The sequence below is a fragment of the Dromaius novaehollandiae genome, chromosome 27 (genome assembly GCF_036370855.1).
Source record: "Dromaius novaehollandiae isolate bDroNov1 chromosome 27, bDroNov1.hap1, whole genome shotgun sequence".
NCBI classification, from domain to species: domain Eukaryota; kingdom Metazoa; phylum Chordata; class Aves; order Casuariiformes; family Dromaiidae; genus Dromaius; species Dromaius novaehollandiae.
The window spans coordinates 1,383,189-1,401,783 of NC_088124.1; the positions used below are offsets into that span (position 1 = coordinate 1,383,189).

Consider the following 18,595-nt stretch of genomic DNA (forward strand, 5'->3'; position numbering starts at 1 on the left):
CAGCACTCCCTCCCATTCCCTCATCTTTCCTCTAATCCGTTCCTTTCGCGTTTTGTTTCCCTCAAGTGTTTCTCTCCATCCTTACACTGCTATTTGTCTTGTCCAATTGAGGCAGTAATGTATTTTTGATTAATGCAGGAGGAGGGTTGAGATTCGTCTCCCACTGGAAGGAGCTGCTGGAATCCATGTAGGGGAGCTTCGCACAAGCACTCTCATAGCACGGTTGGGCAGGACGTTTTCCTCGCCCCTGAGAGCAAGCAGCCTTGCAGCAGGGAGACAGCTCGAGAGCCTCGTGCGCTGGGAGCGGGGGCCAGCCCAGCGCGTGAGCTCCTTGGACGTGACGCGCAAGCAGACCCACGGACAAGAGCACGTGCATCGGTGCGCCCGTGCCTGCCCGGTGAAATGCATGTGAATCCAGCCCACGCGCAGCAGCGCACACGTGCCTCCACCTGCACGGATGCGTGGAGGTGCCCAGTGACCACGCGTGCGCTCCAGCGCAGGATTTCCCACTCGTCCCTGGTGTAGGCTTTGATAACGCTTACTCATTTCACATCCCTCCTTGGTTTCACATCAGTCTCGTTGTCTTAAACTCGTTAAGAGCTGGGCAGTTTGCAGTCCTCTTGATGCCCAACTTAGTTAGGTGGATGCTTCCGGCCAGATCCTGAAGTTACAGAAAGGATTTATGGGAAATCCACGATTCAAGCCTTAGTTTCTGAAGGTGCAATCGCAGGGCTGCTCTGTCACCTCACATTTACCCATGCTTTATCTCATCCAGCAGCAGCGCGAGCGAGTGGAGATTATACTGCTTTACGGAGGGGATGGTGGGCTGGCTAGAAGGAGGGACCTGCTGAAGGTCAAAGAAGAGTCAGCTTTCGAGTTTTAATTTCGAGAATTAGAGTGCCGCGTGTTGCGCTCACAGAGCTGCGATTCCCTCGGCAGGTTGCAAGCCCCACTCGCAGCCGCAGGTGAAGCAGCTCGAAGGCTGGGCTCCTTGCCAGCTTCCTTGACTCACCAGCCAGTTGGCTGCGGCACGGGAACCTCTCCTGCTCAGGGAGCTGGATGTGCTGTACGTGGCTGAGGTCCTCTCCAGGTCGGTGAAGCTGCTGGAGTTGGTGGTTGTTCTCGTGTGACCCAGGAAAATGGGAAGAGCAACGCTGTGATTGCTGAAGTCCTTAGGGTGTGAGCGGGAGGTGGGAAAATGCGGTAATTGCAGTGCAACAGAGGGATAAACGATGCCTTTAACACCAATAAAAGGCTGAACCACTGTTATTTCTAGTGCCAGGCCTTGCAGAGGTCTCCCGATGGTGTCCCTTGTCTGGCTTGGCCAGGCACATTCGCAGTGACCCAGCCTGGTTCGGCATGTCCACGGCTGCTGCCATCGCTGGGAGCAGCCCCATCGGAGCACTGGCCCGTGCCGCTGGGACGAGGGGTCATTCCACACGCCAGCGCCGCACGCTTCGGTGCGACAAAACCTGCAACCAGACACTGCAGTAAAGCCACCAGACCAGTTTCTTCAATAGCGATCTTCCACAGCGCGCAGGCTTGGCCGAGCCCGGCCCGTGCTGGTTTGCTGGGAGCCCGCGTAGGCTTCGGGTGGGGGTTTTGTGAAGCTCACACCTTCGTGCTTTCTCTGTGGGGCTGAAATGCTCCTGATGCCACCACTGTCCTTGGCTTCTACGCTAAGCAGCCTGGCTCCCCCGATTCAGAGAACCGCAGTGAATCACGTTCAAAGCTGAGATTCAGGTACAGCTCCATCGCTGGCTATTTATAGACGTGTAAGCTTTCAACATAGCTGAAGGCTGAGAATAACTCACTGATTAGACAGTTCTCAAAATCACACGCCTGTTGCCCATGCGCATCATGATGTTCTCAGACTTCCTGCATATTGGTGTAGGGTATGTTTTGGTCGTGCGCCAGCCCAAATTGCAGCGAAGAGGATTTTCACCCTGTTTTTTTTTTTTTTCTCTCCTCTTCTATGCCAATTTATTGCTGTCAGCATGCTGCATTCAGTGGAGAGTCTGATAGGGAGTTGGTGCTGATGGCAGTTTGGACCAAGCTCCATCGAGGCTCTGGCGTGAGCTGGTGGTGGAGCGGGCTCGTGGGCTGATCGGTTGCTTCTGTCGCGTTGTGGCTGCGTGGCCCCGTCCTTGGGAGGACGGGATCTTCCGATGGGAGGAAAATGGTGGGGACATCTTCACGGGAGGACTCAGTGGGCACTGTGAAACCTACAGCCCTGCACTGGCTTAGGGAGGAGGGGTTGAGCTGGTACCTTCTGGCTCCTCTTCTGAGGGTTTGGGTGGCAGAGTCTGAATTTTTCCCGTTGCCTTGAAGTCGCGCCAGGCTCCCTATCATGTCCCTTAATTTCGCAGCCCGGTGCACAGGGAGACACGGGCACTGACAGCAGGGGATGTGCTCGTGAATCCAAGGCAAAGGAACCTGCTCTTCAGACTGGGACCTACAACGTTGAAACTCATCTCTTTAATGAGCCCCTCAGGCTGGGAACGTTGGGCGCTGTCACAGCGTTTCCAGTTCATTTTATCTTTTGACTGGCATTATATTTCCAAGGCGATGCAAACACGTGGAAGGACAGTGGCTAATTCACATAGATTGCTGTGGCATGGGAGCTCCCGGGGGCATGCTGGGGCTGGTATAAAACAGGCCGTGGGCCGTTTTGTGGGGTGAGCAAGTCCTTCCCCAGCTGGTTCCTGGCTCTGCGTCGTGGAGGGAAGTTCTCTCTGCCTGGTAGTGGCCCGATCTCCCTTCCAGAAGCTCTTCCTGGTCAGCTGTGGTGCCTCAACGGGAGAAGGAGGCTTTGCTGGAGCGAGTGCAGCATCTGGCCTCCAACAAACCAGGTGCTGGTAGAGCAGGGCAAGGCAAGGGGCTTTCAGAAGGCTCTTGCCCAAGGTGGGAGCACTGCTTTGCTGGAAGGAAGAGAGCTGAGCGGCCCCGTCCGTGTTAAAACCAGGCCCTTGCAAAGAGGGAAGGGGCTTTGGTGAACCTCGACCTGGGAGTGTGTCTTTACTGTCCTGCTCTAGCAGCCCAAAGGTGCCGTGGCCACCACAAGCGTAGGACCTGCAGAGGCTTCGCAGCCGCCTCGCCTCTTGCTTTTCGCCACGCTAGTCCGCGCCTGGCTTCGAGAAACCTCCCAGCTCCCTCAACGCTCACGGCGCAGCAAAAGCAAGGGAAATAATGAAGTTCAGCTTCCTCCCCATCCCAGCAGGGAAGAAAGCAAGACCGCGTCCTGGAAACCTCGCTGTTAACCTTCGCTAGCAGGAAAAGGCGTATGCCAATTCCTGAGGAGAGGGCCTCGCTCCAGAGCCGGGCTCCGCTGGGGTTTGTGCAGCTGCAAACCAAAAGTTCGGAGTTAATTGACTGCCGCTCTGTTGGCATCCAGCGTTTTGGTTTCCTGTCCCAGTCTGCTGTTGGATCGGCGAAGGTGAGCGTGAGGCCTCCGCCGCTGGAGGCGAAGAGCGGTGGTGCGTGGATGGGGACAGCCCTGGGCTTTTCTGCGGCCCTGCTCCGGCTGCCGTTGGGCTGGGGAGGAAGGTGGCTGCCTCTCCGAGCCCCAGCGCTCCTGGACCTGCTCTGAGCCTCCCACAAACCCCAGGTTTCTTTTAAAACAGAACAAAAATCCACAGCTCTTAGAGAGAATAGGAATCGCCCTGGCTGGGCCGTGCGTTGGACCTTGAGCCGGGCAAAGACAAGGTGTCCTGGGAGCAGAGATGCCAGCGTGTGCCAGGACCCAACGGTGGCATTGGCTCCTGGTAGTTCGTGGTAGTGGTTTCTCATAAAGAAAACACACGTCGGCTCGGTTTGGGGTTGAAATCCTGCTAAGCCTGGAGAGCTGGGTGCCTGGGCACGTGCTCGCTGGCGGAGGGGAAGAACCAGTGTTCGCCTGACTGGGAGACGTCAACCCAGAGCCTTTGTGCCTCGGGCTGCAAATAGCTGGGGGGGGGGGGACTTACACATCATTAGTCTTTTTGTCTTCGGCAAATTCCAGTTTGATAGCTCATTATGGTTGATGTGAAGTTGGACGCAGCACTTTCTGGACTTCCTCTCTCCCGCTGTCGAGCGCAGTTGCCGTGAGCCGTTAAACAGCTTCTCTGTTGCACCCGAAACCTGACTGCGTTTTGGCCCTGGGGGGAACAGCGTCATCTGAAGCAAACCCAGACCTCCTGCTCCTCGGCCCTGCTCGGGCAGTATCAGAAGCTGTGGGGCGGTCGAAATGGGGCAACGGAGGGTTCCTGCTGCCTGGATCGTCTCCGCGTTGCTCCCCAGGATCCTGCGCTGTGTTGGAGCGTGTAAAGCACGGCCCGACACGCGGTGCTCGGGCAGTCCCCGGGCAGCGTAACCCCAGGGGAGCTATTACAGGCTGACGGAGTTACAGCAACCCCGAGGCTGTTCGCTTTTACCTTAGAGACCAGAATGGCCCCCAGCGGTTTCGGGGATCCGGGAGGCACGGAGCTGCTGTCCTTCACTGCTTGATGCTGAGCAGCAGCAGTCCACGAGCTGATTTACCGGCAGACCAAGACATTTCTCCCGTAAGGGCGCGAACATCTGGAAGGGGGCAGCTGCCTGGGCAGTGACACCTTCAGCCATCTCATTTTCCTCTGCCTAAACCTCTTTAGCTGCGTTTTTGCTGTGCTGTGCCAAGCAGGGTCTCGGTGCTGCTGGAACTTAAGCACTAATATCTATCATCCGGCCACGGTCTGTAGAGCACTCAGCGATTTTTTTCCTTTTTTTTTTGCTATTTGCAGTTAGTTTTCCAAGTTGGGATTATTGGCTCATTGGCATCTGTTCCCAGATGGAGAACATGTGGCGGGTTCCTGCAAGGGGAGGGGAAGGGCCCTTCCCATGAAGCAGCGTGGGGGGATGAGCGAGGGAATGTCTTCTTGGAGCCTGCACGATGCCTTTTCGGGCTGTGGGGTTCAGATTATCCGGACCGCCTGGAAAACCCTCTCCGAGGAGAGTTTGCATGGCGGCGTTGCTTGCAGTGGGAGGTCGCCTCCCGGCAGGTATCTTATTAGTTGTGGGGGAATCACAGAAACCTGGAGGCAGGATTAAATCTCAGCTCAACTGCTGTTTGCATTGCTGTGCACTTCACAGCCCTCCCTGCTCTTGACGGAGAAAAGCGAATCGCGAGTAATAAACTTTCCACTGTGATTTCTTTTTTTCCTAGGCAAATAATCATTGTGCTAAAACCGGTGAAACTCTTGGGGTTCCTGAAAACGTTCCTGCATTGGACAGGCCGGCTGAGCGCTCGCGGACTGTAACGGCACGCAGGCGAGGAGGAAGCAAACCCAGAGCTGAGATTCAAAAGTAAATTTGCAAAGCAGCTTTTCCAGCCTCGCATTCCCCAGCGTAGCACGTTAGCGAGCATAAAACTCCCGCGCCGCTTTCCAAAATCGGCCACCGTGCGCTGCGGCAGTGACCAAGCAGAGCAAAGCAGCTCCCTTTGCTCTGTCCTCCATCCGCCCATCATTACGTTCGGGGGGGGGCAGAGGTGCTGATTTGTTTTGTTGCTAAGATCCTTGTTCCCTTTGTGGGAACAAAGCGAATTTTGTTTGGATTAGATTCTCCGCGGCTTCAAAGACGAAGCAAATCCGGGGCTGCCAGCTTCTTTCTGCATTGCGAGAGATCCCTGTTTTCCATCCCCAACCGTCCCTGGTTTGCAGCTCAATAGCCCCTCCGAAACAATGGCTTTAGAAAGGAGACGCCTGCGTTTTGGAACCGCAGCGGCGAGGCTGCGCCAAGCGATGCGCGGGGTGCCAGAATTTGTGCGCATGGGGAGAGAAAAGGAGGAGGAAGAAAAACTTGCTCCGATGGGATGTTTCCAAGGAGATCATGGTAATGATCTTTCATTTCCATGTAGCTTTTCATCCCCTTGCGGAGCAGCCTCGGTCGTAAGCCCTCCGCGTGCGCAGCGGCTGCCCTGAAAATGCAGCTCCCCCGAGGAAGCGCCGATGGTGCAGAGCAGTCTCGGCCTCGGTGGGAGCGACGGCCTTCTGCAACGCCGGGGCGTTTAGCGAAGCAGGGTTTACCTCCCCGTTTAGCAGCGCCCCGATTTTGGCGTCTGCGGCACAGACCGCGTGAGCCCGGTGTAGCAACCTTGCAGGTAGCGCAGTTCTGGTTAAGTCTTGGTTGTTCCCCAAATCGGTGTCATATGGGATGCACGTGAAACGAGGTAGCATCTGGCTCGGTCCTACCATGGCATGGACACACACTGGTGTTCAGCTCCTAGGAGCCACGTTATGAGCTGTTCAGGCCTCTGCAAGCTCAGCTGGGAGCTGGGGTTTGTGGTTGGGGCCGGAGCGGGACGTCACCCATGCGGGTCAGGTTTTCCTGACTCATCCGTCCCTCGCTTTGGTTGAGGCCGGGCGCCGTGCTGGGAGAGCCGCTTTCGGCGAGCGCAGCTCGCTGGGCTCTGGGGAGGGTTAGCTGGGCTGCATCCACAGCCTGCGCTATGGAGGATACAGGGGAGGGGGGTTGATCCTGCTGAACACCTCTAACTTTCCAAAAGAAAGAAAGTCTGGAATGCTGCTTCTCCCCTGCTCGGAGATGTGTTTGCTCGGGTTTGCAAAAGCCACAGTTTCTTAGGCTTTTTTTGCTTTTCCTCCCCCTTTTCCTGCCCTGGATCTTTCCCTGGCCTGAAGAGCTTTTTTAAGCTAAAGCACGGAGAGGAGGGGGGAAAACCAGGGGGAGGAAATGGGGGTAGGAGGGAAAAGTCTGTTTTCAAAACCAGAATGATCTCAAGCGGACATGAAAGCTTAGTGTGGTGGGTTTTTTTTTTAATTTCCAACTAAATTTTAAGGCCTTCTGTCAACAGGAGAAAAATATGCCTTCTAATGTTTTTAATAAGCGCCGCTTTTGCAAGTAGAAGCCTTTGGCTGGAAAATATCCCCAAAATATGGATGTAAAAGGGAATCGGTGCACCCTGAAATCCTTTCCCTCGCTGCAACGTGTGAAGTGAGATGTGCCTAGATGCTCTTTGGAGGTGGGTAGCTGGAGCCAGGCGAGGGCATAGACCCCACTCCAGGATTTGCGTGGCCTCCAGTGGTTTTTTTCTGTCCATCTGTAGGAAAAAACACTGTTAGCAGCACAGTCATCTATATAAGGAGGGTAACTGTGGGTTTGCACGGGGATATTTGTGCACAGGGTGTGTTTTCCCGGCTGCTCTGGCAGCTCGGTCCCCGCAGAGACCGACCGTCACAGCAGCGCGCTGGGGTACGGTTGCATTGCCACCGAGCGTGACGCTTAGCAGCGACAAGACTTGGCTTGAATGAAAAGGGCAAGAACTGAGCCCAAATTCAAGCCCTCTGGCTCTCCTTTTCCTCCAACCCGCTCCTAGACTTGTTGGTTAAAAAATGAGGAGGGTGAAGGTACCTAGAAAGAGGAGGAAGGAGAGAGCGAGCGGGTGGGAAGTGGAGATGGAGCCAAATGAAGGGAGGTGGCTAGTGCAGTTGAGCTACCAGCGAGCCCTTTGCCAAAATCTCATCGACCGCGAGGGCTCGTCGTGCCTTGTAAACCCGATTTATGCCTGATGCCTGATGCCGTTATGTCAAGTTGGCTTTGGAAAGCATCTTTCTCACTTCTGACCCGCAAAAGGCCTTGAACTGGTGCCGAGAGATACCACTGATGTCTTTCCACTGCTCCTTTCTGCCTCGTGCTTCGTTGCAGCCCAAGCTTTGGCCCCTCGTGCGAATCATCCCCCAACCGTGCCGTGGGTGCCGCAGGGCGAGAAGCAAGTGGCCATGCCGGAGGCAGCTGCTCTTGCTGCTCCGGTGTCTCCCTGCCGCCAGGTTCGGCTTTCGTTTTCGGGTTTCGTTTTCCATCCATTTTTTCCTCCATTCTGCTTTATCCATCAGCATCCTGGTGCCAGGGGGCCTGTTGAGCCGGTTGAGTTGTCGCTGCGTTGGTAACACCGTGTGTTGTTGGAGCTGCCTTTCCTCTCCCGCGCGCCTCTCATGAGCCGAACAGTGCATCCAGAAGAAGACAGATCACTTCCTTGTTTGAGGGACTTTTGGCTGATGCTTTCCCCGCAAGCTGCAGCATTGGCTCGGCTTTGCCTTGTAGTGATTAGAGCTCGGGTTTGTGTTTTGGACGGTCCCCCGGAGCAAATTTTGGCGAGCGGAGCTCAAAAAACTATCGCAACTCCGGTTCCCACGGTGTTGTGGGGTCACCTGACGCCGCTCTGTTGTGTGTAGGTCAAATGTAGAAGTGTGTCAGAGGGATGCTAGGATAGATCCTGGTCGTGGTCCTGCTGGAAACCCCACCGCAGTGTCCTCGGAGGCTCCTGTCCCTGCGGAGAGCGATGCCTGCGGGGCAGCTGTGTGCTGGTCCGCCAAACCTTTGCTTTAGAGGTGTCCGCGTGTGCGTGACGCGGGCTGCCCGGCGATCTGGGGTGGCTATCGGATGCGGATGTCCCCTGTGGACAGGACTGTGGTGATCAAACCCTTGCAGGTACCTACAAGAGCAAGCAGAGCTGGAGGTGACGAATATGCCACGCGGGTGGAGAGGAAGCTCCTGCGAGCGTGTGTCCTCGCCTGTTCCCCGGGGAAGCAGAGGGAGTTCGCCAGGATCCCATTTGCCTGGCAGCACCAACGTGCTTTTCTAAGGGCTGGATCTCCTCCCCGGGGAGCAGCGATGAAACCAGGCTTGCGTCTTCTGGGTAGCGACAGTCGCTCGGAGCCATCTCCCCGGGGATCGCGTCTGCCTGCGAAACCAGGTGCCGTCAAATGGGCTCTGTCTCGGCTCCGCCGAGGCGGTTCCTTCCCTTGGATGGCCCGGTGTCTCCCCCCGGTCCGACCCGGCCCGTGCTCTCCTCCCGCGCGCACACGGCCCCGTTTGGAGGAAGCGAGGAAGGAGGGGGGATCCTCGTTGGGATGCAGAACCGTCCTCCTCCGCGGAGTCCTGGTTCCCAAAATGAGGGAGCCCAGGGGCTTGACTTAAATTCCTCACGTTAGCGCAGACGCCTGTTCAGAATATTTTCTGCCCTGCCTGTTCAGGGCACTTTCAAGACCGCAGTAAGACTTGGATTCACACAGCAGTAACGACTATTCTTGGCATTAAGAGATCTAGAGCGTGTCGGAGCCGTCCCGTCATCTCCCAGCATTGCACGCTGCCCAAAATGGTATAGCTGTAACGCAGGTGGTAAACTTGGGATGAAGAGCACCTTCCCTCAGCGTCATCATCTTGCCCTGGCCCCATCGAGGTGCCCGGCCAAGAGGCACCGTGGGCTTCGGGGTCTCGTGGTGGAGCTCAGCCCGGGAAGGGGAGCAGGGCCTGAAGGAACTGAGTGGTGGCACCCGTGACAGCGGTGCGGGTCTTTCTGGGCTGAAGCCTCTCCTGTGGCACAGCCAGATTTTGGAAAGGAATTAGGAATTTCTATCAGGGAAAGGTTTAAAAAAAAAAAAAAAAGCATCGGATCCTTCTTTGCAAAGGGACTTTGGTGGGAAAAATGTGCCTAAAGCTAAAGAAAGTCTTTTCTTAGCAGTGGGGAGCTGCAGGAGGCGAGCGGTGGCAGAGAAGCAGGCTGGAGCGGAGGGGCGAGCGCGCCCGGCCTTCGCCTCTTTGCTCCCCGCGGGAAACCGGCGACGCTAAGAACAGACAATTTATTCACCCGCGTCCCTTTCCCCGGGAAGGGCGCTCGAGGCGCTGCGCAGCAATTAAAATAAGTTTGCGATAACAGCGCCGGCGGATCGCCGATGCCGACTCTCGAGATGGTGGAGCAGTTGGCGGGGCCGAGCGCAGATGGGCAGAGATCTGCATTACCGCCCCGCCGGCGAAGAAACAGCTTCTCTCCGGCCTCGGGGATGCTGGAAAGCTCTGGCCGGCAGAAGGATGAGATCATTGGGGTCACGTTGGCCGTCGCAGGGGGCTTCTGCTAGGTTGGGTGACCTTGCCGCAGGAGGAGCGGGGTGGAGGAGGCTGGGTCCTCGCTGGGGAGCGGGGCGCGTGGGCTCTCGGCTCCGGCGAGAGGAAGACTCCGCTCTGCGGGCTGTGCCTGGGCCGGCCCAGGTCACCGGGTGGGATCCAACTGCAGCTTGTGAGGGCAGGTTCAGAGAAGTCCGTCATGGGAGACGCGGCCAGGTGGAGGCAAGGCATGGGATGCTCCTCCTTCCCAGCATCCCGGTGGAGCAGGCACCGAGGGCTGGGAAGTGGGAGTCATCTGCCCTCACTTAGGTCTCCAACGTCACCCTGGTCTCTGCTGAATTACTAAGGAGTCTCATCCCGCTCCAGGGCTTTCCCTGGCAATAGCTCCTTCTCCTCTCCTCCACTGGTAGGATGTCACTCACGTGCAGCTCTAACAGCATCTATCAAAACCTGCTCCCCCCCCCGTCCTTGGCGCTCCTGGGGCAGGGGGATCCGCTGGCCCCCTAACGAGCCTGACATCAATTAACCACGAGCCTGAAAATTAGCATCGTGGCAGTATGCTTTGGAAGGAAACCGATTCCCCCAGATGGCAATAAAAATAGCCTTGCCCATTGCCCTCCTCCCGGCGGAGGTGGCAACGATGGCTCCACCAAGGAGCTGGGAATTAATTTAAGCTGGGTTTGTTCCCCGGGGCCAGGCGAGCCCTAGGTAAGCTCCTTCCAAGCTTGACTCATCTGTTGAGGCGATCTTGTGGGACCACGGCATCTCCCAAGGTTTGCAGCCTCGGCTCCCGACCCCGTGGCCGGAGAGGGGAGCGAGCGAGGGTGGACGTTTTGCGCTCTCGCCGGGGACGCGCGGGGCCCCTTTGGCTGAGCCGGTGACGGACCGACGGACCGAGCGTCTAGCAGAGCCGGCCGAGGCCGCGGAGAATTGTGTTTGCAACGCATTGCTCTGCACAAAGCTCGCAGTCACGAGGAGCGGGGCACAAAAGGCTCCCTGTTCGCCTCGTCCCAGTGGGTGCGAGTCCAACAGTCAGAAAGCAAATGCGGGTTGTTTGTGAATATAAAGCTTCCCCAAGCGTGGCCGTATTCTGGCTGCGAACGGGGGAGCTTGGCTCTGCTGAGGCCCGTTCTCCCTCGGAGTGCCGCTCCCCGCAGAAAGGAACGACCGCGTGCCAAGAGCTGCCCGGGCTGGACCTTCTCCTGCAAGCCTTGGTACGGGGCGGACGTGCGTGGCCGTGGCCTGAGAAGAGGAGACGCTGCAAAGAGATGGTTTCTGGAGCTAATAAATACCTGGATGCTCAGCAGACCACGCCGGCAGGGAGGTGGTTCTCCCTCGGTTCTCCAGCACCAACTGTTGGAAGTCCAACAGTGCAGGCTGGTGCCCAGGAGATGCTGCAAAATCCCAGGAGGGAGAAGATGCTGGTTGTGCCACGACCTGGCTCGGGGCATGGCCACCCCTTGCCAGGGATGCATCCGCACCATCTACTCGGAGGATGGTCAGCGATAACAGGGCTGTTGAGATGGCTGCAGCGCCTGTGGCTGATGAATGAGAGGGTCCAGCTCTGGACAAGAGCTCTCTGTGGCCACCTGCGAGCAGCTCTGATGGAGGCTCCCCCAAAATTCGTGGAGACCCACCACAGCGAGGTCAGGGGACCTCTGTGACCTTCCTGCTGCTGCCTGGGGCCACCTCCAGCCTTACAGTGGGTGTTTTCACCCCAGCCACCAAGAGAGGCCGCCGGGGAGCTGCGGTGTGCTCAGCCTTGGACCTACCCCGCTGCAGATGCCTCCTGGGATGGCGTTCCGGGCCGGCGAGAGCCACCACTGTGACGCCGCTGCGCGCGGGCGGCCGGGGGGTCTGCGCTCCCGGGGCTGGGGCTGCCCGAGGGTCTTTCTTATCCCTCCCTTGGATCTGCCCCCCTGCCCCCAGCTCACCCACGAGCATCGCTCCTTGGGATCCCCACCGGGGAAGCCAACCAGATGGCTCGGCCTTGAGGACGCAGCCAAAAAAGGGTGCAGGATTCGCCCAAATGCCCTGACCGCCCTCCTCCCACCAGGCGAAGCCCGGAGCGGCGCCCTCCCCAGATGTGCGGCACAGCTGGAGGGGGCCAAAGAGGCTCGCCGAAGGGCTGGCTCGTGCTCCGGTCCCGCGAGTCGGCCCGTTGCCGCCGCCGTACGAAGCCCCCTTCGTCGGCGAGTGGCTCCGCGGCAGCAGGGAGCTCGCCCGGCTCGCTCTTCCGCCGCGCCACCAAAACGGGGTGATCGGGTGAAATCGCTATGGCAACCAGCAGATGACAGCGAGTCTCGTTGCCTTGGAAATGAGATGAAAAAAAAAAAAAAACACAAAAAAAAGGAAAACCCAAAAAGAGCCATCTGGAATTTTGAATTTCCACCGCGTCCCACCTCGGTCTCGCGACGCGCGGGAACCTGCTGCCACCGGCTGCTCCTCGCTGACCCGGTGCCCCGAGGACGGGTCGCAGGAGGGAAACTGAGGCACGCGGCGATGGCGTGACCGCTCCGAGCTTAGCGTAGGCGCAGGATCCGCCCCGGCCGGGGCGATTCCCGCAACTCCCGGCGTTAGCACCCAGCAGCAGGGAGAAGCGGAGCCAGGCGCGGAGGTGGGATGCGGGGGGCCGTAAGCGGACGGAGGCCGCCGTTCCCGACACGGGAGCCGTAACTCGGACGCGCAGCTGGGGCGGCTCGGGGCCGAGCGCAGCATTTGTTGGAAAAAACCCGCCACGGGCTGGAGGCCCGGGCTGGATCTCTCCGGCAGCTTTCCTTGGAAAGCCACGTATGGGAGCGACTCAATTACTGAGATTTATGGCTGCTTTAGCCTGAGAAAATGTGAATCCTTTTGCAAAGCTTGGCTCGCTGGAGCCGGGCCGGATTCAGGCTCCGGCTCTCCCATCCCTGCCCTCGTTAGAGGAGATTCGCAGCACTTAGCAGCGGCGATTGCTGCGGGAGCGCCGATTTGGCCGAAGCAGCTGATTTTCTGCCAGCGGGGAGCCGGCGGCCTCCGAGCGCCGCGCCTGGTCCTCCCCGGCAGGGTCAGGATGCGGCCCCAGTTTTGGGGACGGAGCGTGTGCGCTCGCGAGAAGGAGCATCCTGCCCGTCGGGGAGCCGGACCTGCTGCCCGCGGGAGGCGCAGGGTCGGTGCGGCAGCGGGGGCAGCTCTTGAGCTCAGAAAGGTGCCGGGGATGCGAAAAGCCCCCAGCGATTTCCGGGCCCCGTGGCCAGGATGCGGCCACCGAGCGATGCCACCGTCGTCATCCCGAGGGTCTGCCGGGCCTGGCCATCCCACCGTCCCGCTCGAGGGTGTCCTGAAAAGTCATGGGGTGGCGGCTGGTGCCCAGGTGCTCCCGGCGGCATCCCGGATCGTGGAGCGGTTGGACTGAGGACCGCTGCAGCCACCCAGGCTCTTCAATGGGGAAAACAAGCCCGGGATCGGCGGGACAGGGGCCGGAAAAGCTCGGGCTGGACCGGCAAACTACGGCAAGGGTGAAAGCAAACACGGCAAACCCTGGCGTTCACGCTGCTGAGCCCCATTAGCCATCACCGCTGCTCAGTTAGTCCGTTCGGTAGCTGTCAAATTAATTAAATTAAATTAAATTAAAGGGAGAATTAATTAAACCGTGGGGAAAAAGTTTGCAAGGCGCTCCCAGCCCCCCGCCCAGCCATCCGGGAGCGTAAATCAGAGGCGGATCGCAAGAAACGGGAGCGAAAGCTGATTTCCCACACCGGGGTGACGGTAAGCGAGCCGTGGTGCTGGGGAGGCTCGCGTTGCCCCCCGGTTCGAGGGCTCCCCGCAGAGGCTTCGCCGGAGAAACGTGTTGCCCCCCGCCACGAGGCCTGTGCTTGCTCCTGCCTCGCTCAAAACGGCCCCGACTCGTCCGTAAGCGCAACTGGGAGCGTGGCAGTATGGTACGGGGGAAATGTAGCTGTTAGGGCATTTGCAGAGCTGGGGATTCGCCGCTGGCCTGGAGGAGGTTTGTTGCCCTGGGAAAAGGGTTTTATTTTATTGCAGAGTCTCTCAGGATTTTATATATCTCCTTTCTGCAGGCGTACGGCTCGTGCTGCCGCGTGGCCCACGCGGGACCGCGATGCAAAGATGCTCATGCGGTTTCTCTGCCCAAGCGCGTGGGCCCACGTGCCGCTGCTCCGCCTCGCCCAGTGGGAGGCATCGCCCACGGGCGCCTTCGAAACGAGCTGTCACGAGTTGCTCGGGGTTGACGGTTTCCCTGTCCCGTGATGGGCTTGGCCCTGGCTGTGCCATCGGCATCGCTTTTCCAGGGCTGGATGCGGGCACAGCATTCGCGGTGCCTCCCTCCTCCTCCTCTGCCTCCGCGTCTCGCCTCGCTGATGCTCCTTCGCTCGGTGGCCGCGTCCCCGGCGTCGCGGGGAGGGAGATGGGGCGCAGCGGGAGCGCCGGGGCGCTGGTGGCACCGCGCCAAGCGGTGACCGTCCCCACGAAGGGATTCGGCTCGGCACCGGTGGGCAAAGGAGCTGGCGTGGGCCTGCGAGAACGGCCGGAGATGGGGACGGCGAGCCGGCTCCGAACCCGCAGGGCTGGAAACGCCGCTGTGCCGCCGGCCGAGCCGTCCCTGCCGCTCCGGCAGCTGCAAACATCTGGCTGCGGCAGGCTTGCAAAATCGATGAGGGAAGGAATCCAGCGCGCCGCCGCTCTTCCCACACTCCGGCCTCTCCCAGCGGCTCCGGTTTCGGCATGCAACGGGCCCAGCCGAGCGGCGAGGCTGCCCCCGGGGCCGCCCGGGGCCGGCACGATGGAGTGCCACCTGCTCCGAGCGGCTCCTCTGGATGTGGGTTGCTGTAGCAACCCCGCGGCGGGAGCGCGGGAGGGAGGCGTCAGCGCCAGGCGCTTTGTTCCTACCGGGAACGGCCTCCCCTTGGCCTCCCGGGGGAGGCAGCTGGGGCATTTTCGGGAGCGGGAGCCTCTGGCGGCGCCGGGGGCCGGAGGTGGCTTTCCCACGCCGTGTGACGGTCCCGTGCCGTCGCATCCCGCAGGGACGCAGCGCTGCCGGCTGCGTGTTAGCGCTGCGGACGGATGCGTAGGGCTGCCTTCACCCGCGGCGGGCGCCGGGCTCGGGACCCCGGGGTGGGCAGCACCCAGCCGGTCCCAGCAGGAGCGGAGGGTGCCGGGAGCGTCACGGGATGAACCCGCCTGGGGACATCAACACAGGGACATGTTATACTGCTCTTACCTCGAGGTTCAAACGTGCGGCCTCTCCGAAATCGCGCCACTGCCCTAAGGATCACGTGTTCGGAAGCGATGGTCTGCTGGATTTGTGCCGTGCCGTTTCAAGCCCTAAAATTCGTCTTTCCAGGCTGCAGATCTGCTGAGATCCCCATCTGGTGACCCCCTCACCGGGTCTCGCAGCCAGCCCAAGGCTGTGCTGCCCCATCCCCGCTCCCCCCGGGGATGAACCCTTCTCCACGGCACAGTTTCCTGAGCTCCTCCGACACACATGGGCCATGGCGAAGGTTTAATAAGGCGCTTAATGACTTCGTTAGTTGTTCCCTGCTAAGCCTCGTTCCGGCAGCTGGATTGGGACGGGGGGGGGGTTATAAGGAGCCCCGTCGAGCATCCCTTGCGCCCGCCGCCCTGGAAGCTGGGCCCACGCTCCGACGGCGAGCAGCGGCCGCAGCCAAAAGGCTTGAAAGCAGGGATGGAAGCCGTGGCGGTGCGGCTGGTGGCCATCGGGGGTTTGGAGGCGTGTGGATAAGAGCGCGTGGGCCGGGTGCCTGGATGTGTGCGTGCCCGGGTGCCCGCGTGTGCATGCAGGTGCGGGTTTGCGGTGTGCATGCACGCGTGTGTGCAAGGCCGGTGGCTTTGAGCTGCCCCGGCCCTGCAACGCTGCGGTGATGCCACCAGCTCCCAGGACACTCTGTCCGAGGCCGCTCCAGCAAACGCCTCTGCCTGGGTAAGAGCCGGAACGGGACTTGCAAAAAGCCCCCACGTTCCCTGGGATCTGTGCAGAGAGGCTCGGCGGGGCTGCCCGCAGGGCTGGGGCCGCAGCCCCGGGCTGCAGCGTGCTCCAGGGGCAGGTCTGGGGTCGTTCCTCCAGGACCGGCAGGATCCTCATCAGCCCCAGGAGCAGGGTTAGCAGTGCGTCGGGGTTGCGTGACTGTAGTTGGCCTCCTGTCCCTTGGGTTCAGGCTCCGAGGTCTCAGCTGCTCCTCTGAGATGTTTGCACATCTGCCGCCGTGGTCCACATCTTCCCACCCCTCCTAGTCCAGGTTCGGATCCCCCCAGCTCCTGCCCGAACCCGGAGGGACGTTCACGGCGCAAGGGCTGCCTGCCACCGCGTGCGAGCCGGGCCAGGCCCCTCGCGGCCTCCGGTATGCCGAAAGCCGCAGGCAGAGCCCGGCTGGCATTCCTGCACGCGAGGGCCGCGGCTCCCGGGGCGGCAGCGCAAATCCCTGGAAATGAGTGTCCCCGCGTGGCTCTGCCCCCTCCGGCTGGCCTCGCTGGCTGCCACCCAACACCTCCTTTCCGGAGGAGCCGTGCCCCATCGCAGCGATGCTCCGGGGGGCCGGAGCGGGGCTGCGCCGGGCGAGGGGGCTCCCCCAAACCGTGGAGTGAGCTCAGGCCGGGGACGAGCCGCCGGGTGCCACGTGGGACCGCAGCGGGGCAGGGCTGGTGGGTCGCCCTGCTGGCTCCGAGCAGATGGAGCCAAGACGGGGGACCTGAGCCCTCATCCCGGTTTCTCTGCCACGTGCTGCGGGTCTGGACGGGGTCTCCTGGGTGTCGGTGATGGCCAAGAGCCTCCCATGGGAGCCGTGGTGAGCCCGTGGGCCATCCGTGCTTCTGCTCACCGCTGTCCCCTGCTCCTTCCCAGCCACAGGGACACTTGGAGGTGTTTTTTCTCAGGTCCTTCAGCAAGGTTTGAACCCAGACACAAGCCTGGCAGCTCCGTCAGGCCGTGCCGGTCCTGCCCCTCTCCCATCTCAGGGGGCAGAACTGGGGCTCGGAGGGACAGCGTGACCCTGCGGAGGGCCTGGCCCCCGGCGGTGGATGGAGTCGCTGGTGGATGGGACGCGAGGGGCCTGGCACTGGGAGAGGATGTGGGGTGGGAGCTGGCAGCGGCTGTGCCCTGGGGGCCAGCACACGGCAAAGCTGGGGCATATTAAGCGATGCAGCCGGAAGGATGCAGAGTCCGGAGCTGATACCTTTAAGGCTTCGTCCTTCTCTCTCCGCAGACCCCGAGTCCCAGAGGAAGAGGACGGTTCAGAACGTGCTGGACCTTCGGCAGAACCTGGAGGAGACCATGTCCAGCCTCAGGGGCTCCCAAGTGTCTCACAGGTGAGGCCTGAACTCCAGACCTTTCCCAGCAGCTCCATCCCCTCGTTCCCCTAAGCCGATGTCTTTCCTGGGGCAGGGACGGATTCCAGGGTGGCCGAGGGAAGCAGCCCTGCTCCGGGTGAGGGCTGTCTAGCTGGGAGAGGGAGCTCACCCACCCTTTTGGCATGGGCACCCTGCACCTGGGTGCTTGCAGAGACACCCCCAAGTCAGGCTGTGCAGGGCAGTGGCTTGTGGCTGCCATGGGACCCCCAAAACTGTAGGTAGGACCTCTGCCTCGAGCTGTACGAGCACGTGGGAGGGTTGGTGAGGTTGTCCCAGGGCTTTCTGGGGGGCTGCCTGTTCCCCGGCGAGATGAGGGAGGTGGGGGACAGGCGGTGCTGAGCGTGAGGGTCTCCGGCCTTGGACGGAGCTGGTGCTTCTGGCCCGGGCCTGACGCCAGCCCTCGGCACAGCACCACGCAGCCACCCGTGGGTGTCTTGTTGCGGCAGGCATGGAGGGGCAGCAGCTCCAGGGCTGACGCTGGCTCGTGTGTGCTGGGACTGTGGGGATGGGACAGGGGCTGCGGCTGGTGGTGGCACCAAGAGGACGCTACAGGAGATGCTGGCCAGTGGCTGGGGGTGAAGCCTGTTCCCTGAGTTTGGATGTCCTCACAGGGACAACCAGAATTACTGGTATCCCCAGTGCCTGCACAGATGTGGACCACAGGGTAGTCACCACCCGCATCTGTGACTCAGTTTCCCTGCCTGTACGTAGGGGTGATGTGATGGTGGAAAACTCCTCAGACAGAGCTGGCCAAATGCCTGGGCAGCCCATATGGAGAGGTCTGGTACCCCTCGGGGCTGAAGGGCGCAGAGCCTGCTGGCAGCCGGTGCCAGAGCAGCGGGTGAGAAGGAGGATCTCCAGCACCCTTCCAGCCCTGGAGATTTGCAGTGGGTGCTTGTGCAGCTGCGTTTCAAAGCCTGGGCTTTGCAGGGAGGCTGCGTGCTGTGGCGAGTCCCGAAGCGTGCCAAGGGACGTGTGAACATCCATCTCCTGGTGTTTGTGAACATCCATCTCCTGGTGTTTGTTGCCACCTCGTGGCTTCTCTTGATGCCTCTCATTTTTGTGTTGGAAGGGACAATAAGCAGAGGCTTCCTACCTCCCTTCGCCCACTGCTCATAATTACAGACCTCCTTCACGTCCCCCCTCAATCAGCTTTGTCCAAGGTGAAGAATCTCGATCTATTTAGCTCTTCCTCACCCAGAAGCTGTTCTAGCCCTTGCTCGTTCTTGCTGCACTTTCCAGATCTTTTCCAAGCTGGAAGGAGCAGAGCATTCAGGGAATGGGAGAGGCAGGGATTTACACAGGGCTGCAGTGATTTTCCCTGAGCTGGCGATTTCTGAGAATTATCCATTATAGCTCC

The 18,595-nt window shown here is 60.2% G+C and overlaps 1 protein-coding gene across 3 annotated transcripts in view; it reads left to right on the forward strand.

The window, feature by feature from the left end:
• The window catches only part of NAV1 (neuron navigator 1), an 83,721-nt gene that overhangs the window by 34,782 nt on the left and 30,344 nt on the right, over positions 1-18,595 (forward strand). For all 3 annotated transcript variants that reach the window (XM_064498281.1, XM_064498282.1, XM_064498283.1), the window contains one exon: positions 17,091-17,193. In XM_064498281.1, coding sequence (XP_064354351.1) covers positions 17,091-17,193 — 103 coding nt within the window. The remainder of the gene's footprint in view (positions 1-17,090; positions 17,194-18,595) is intronic.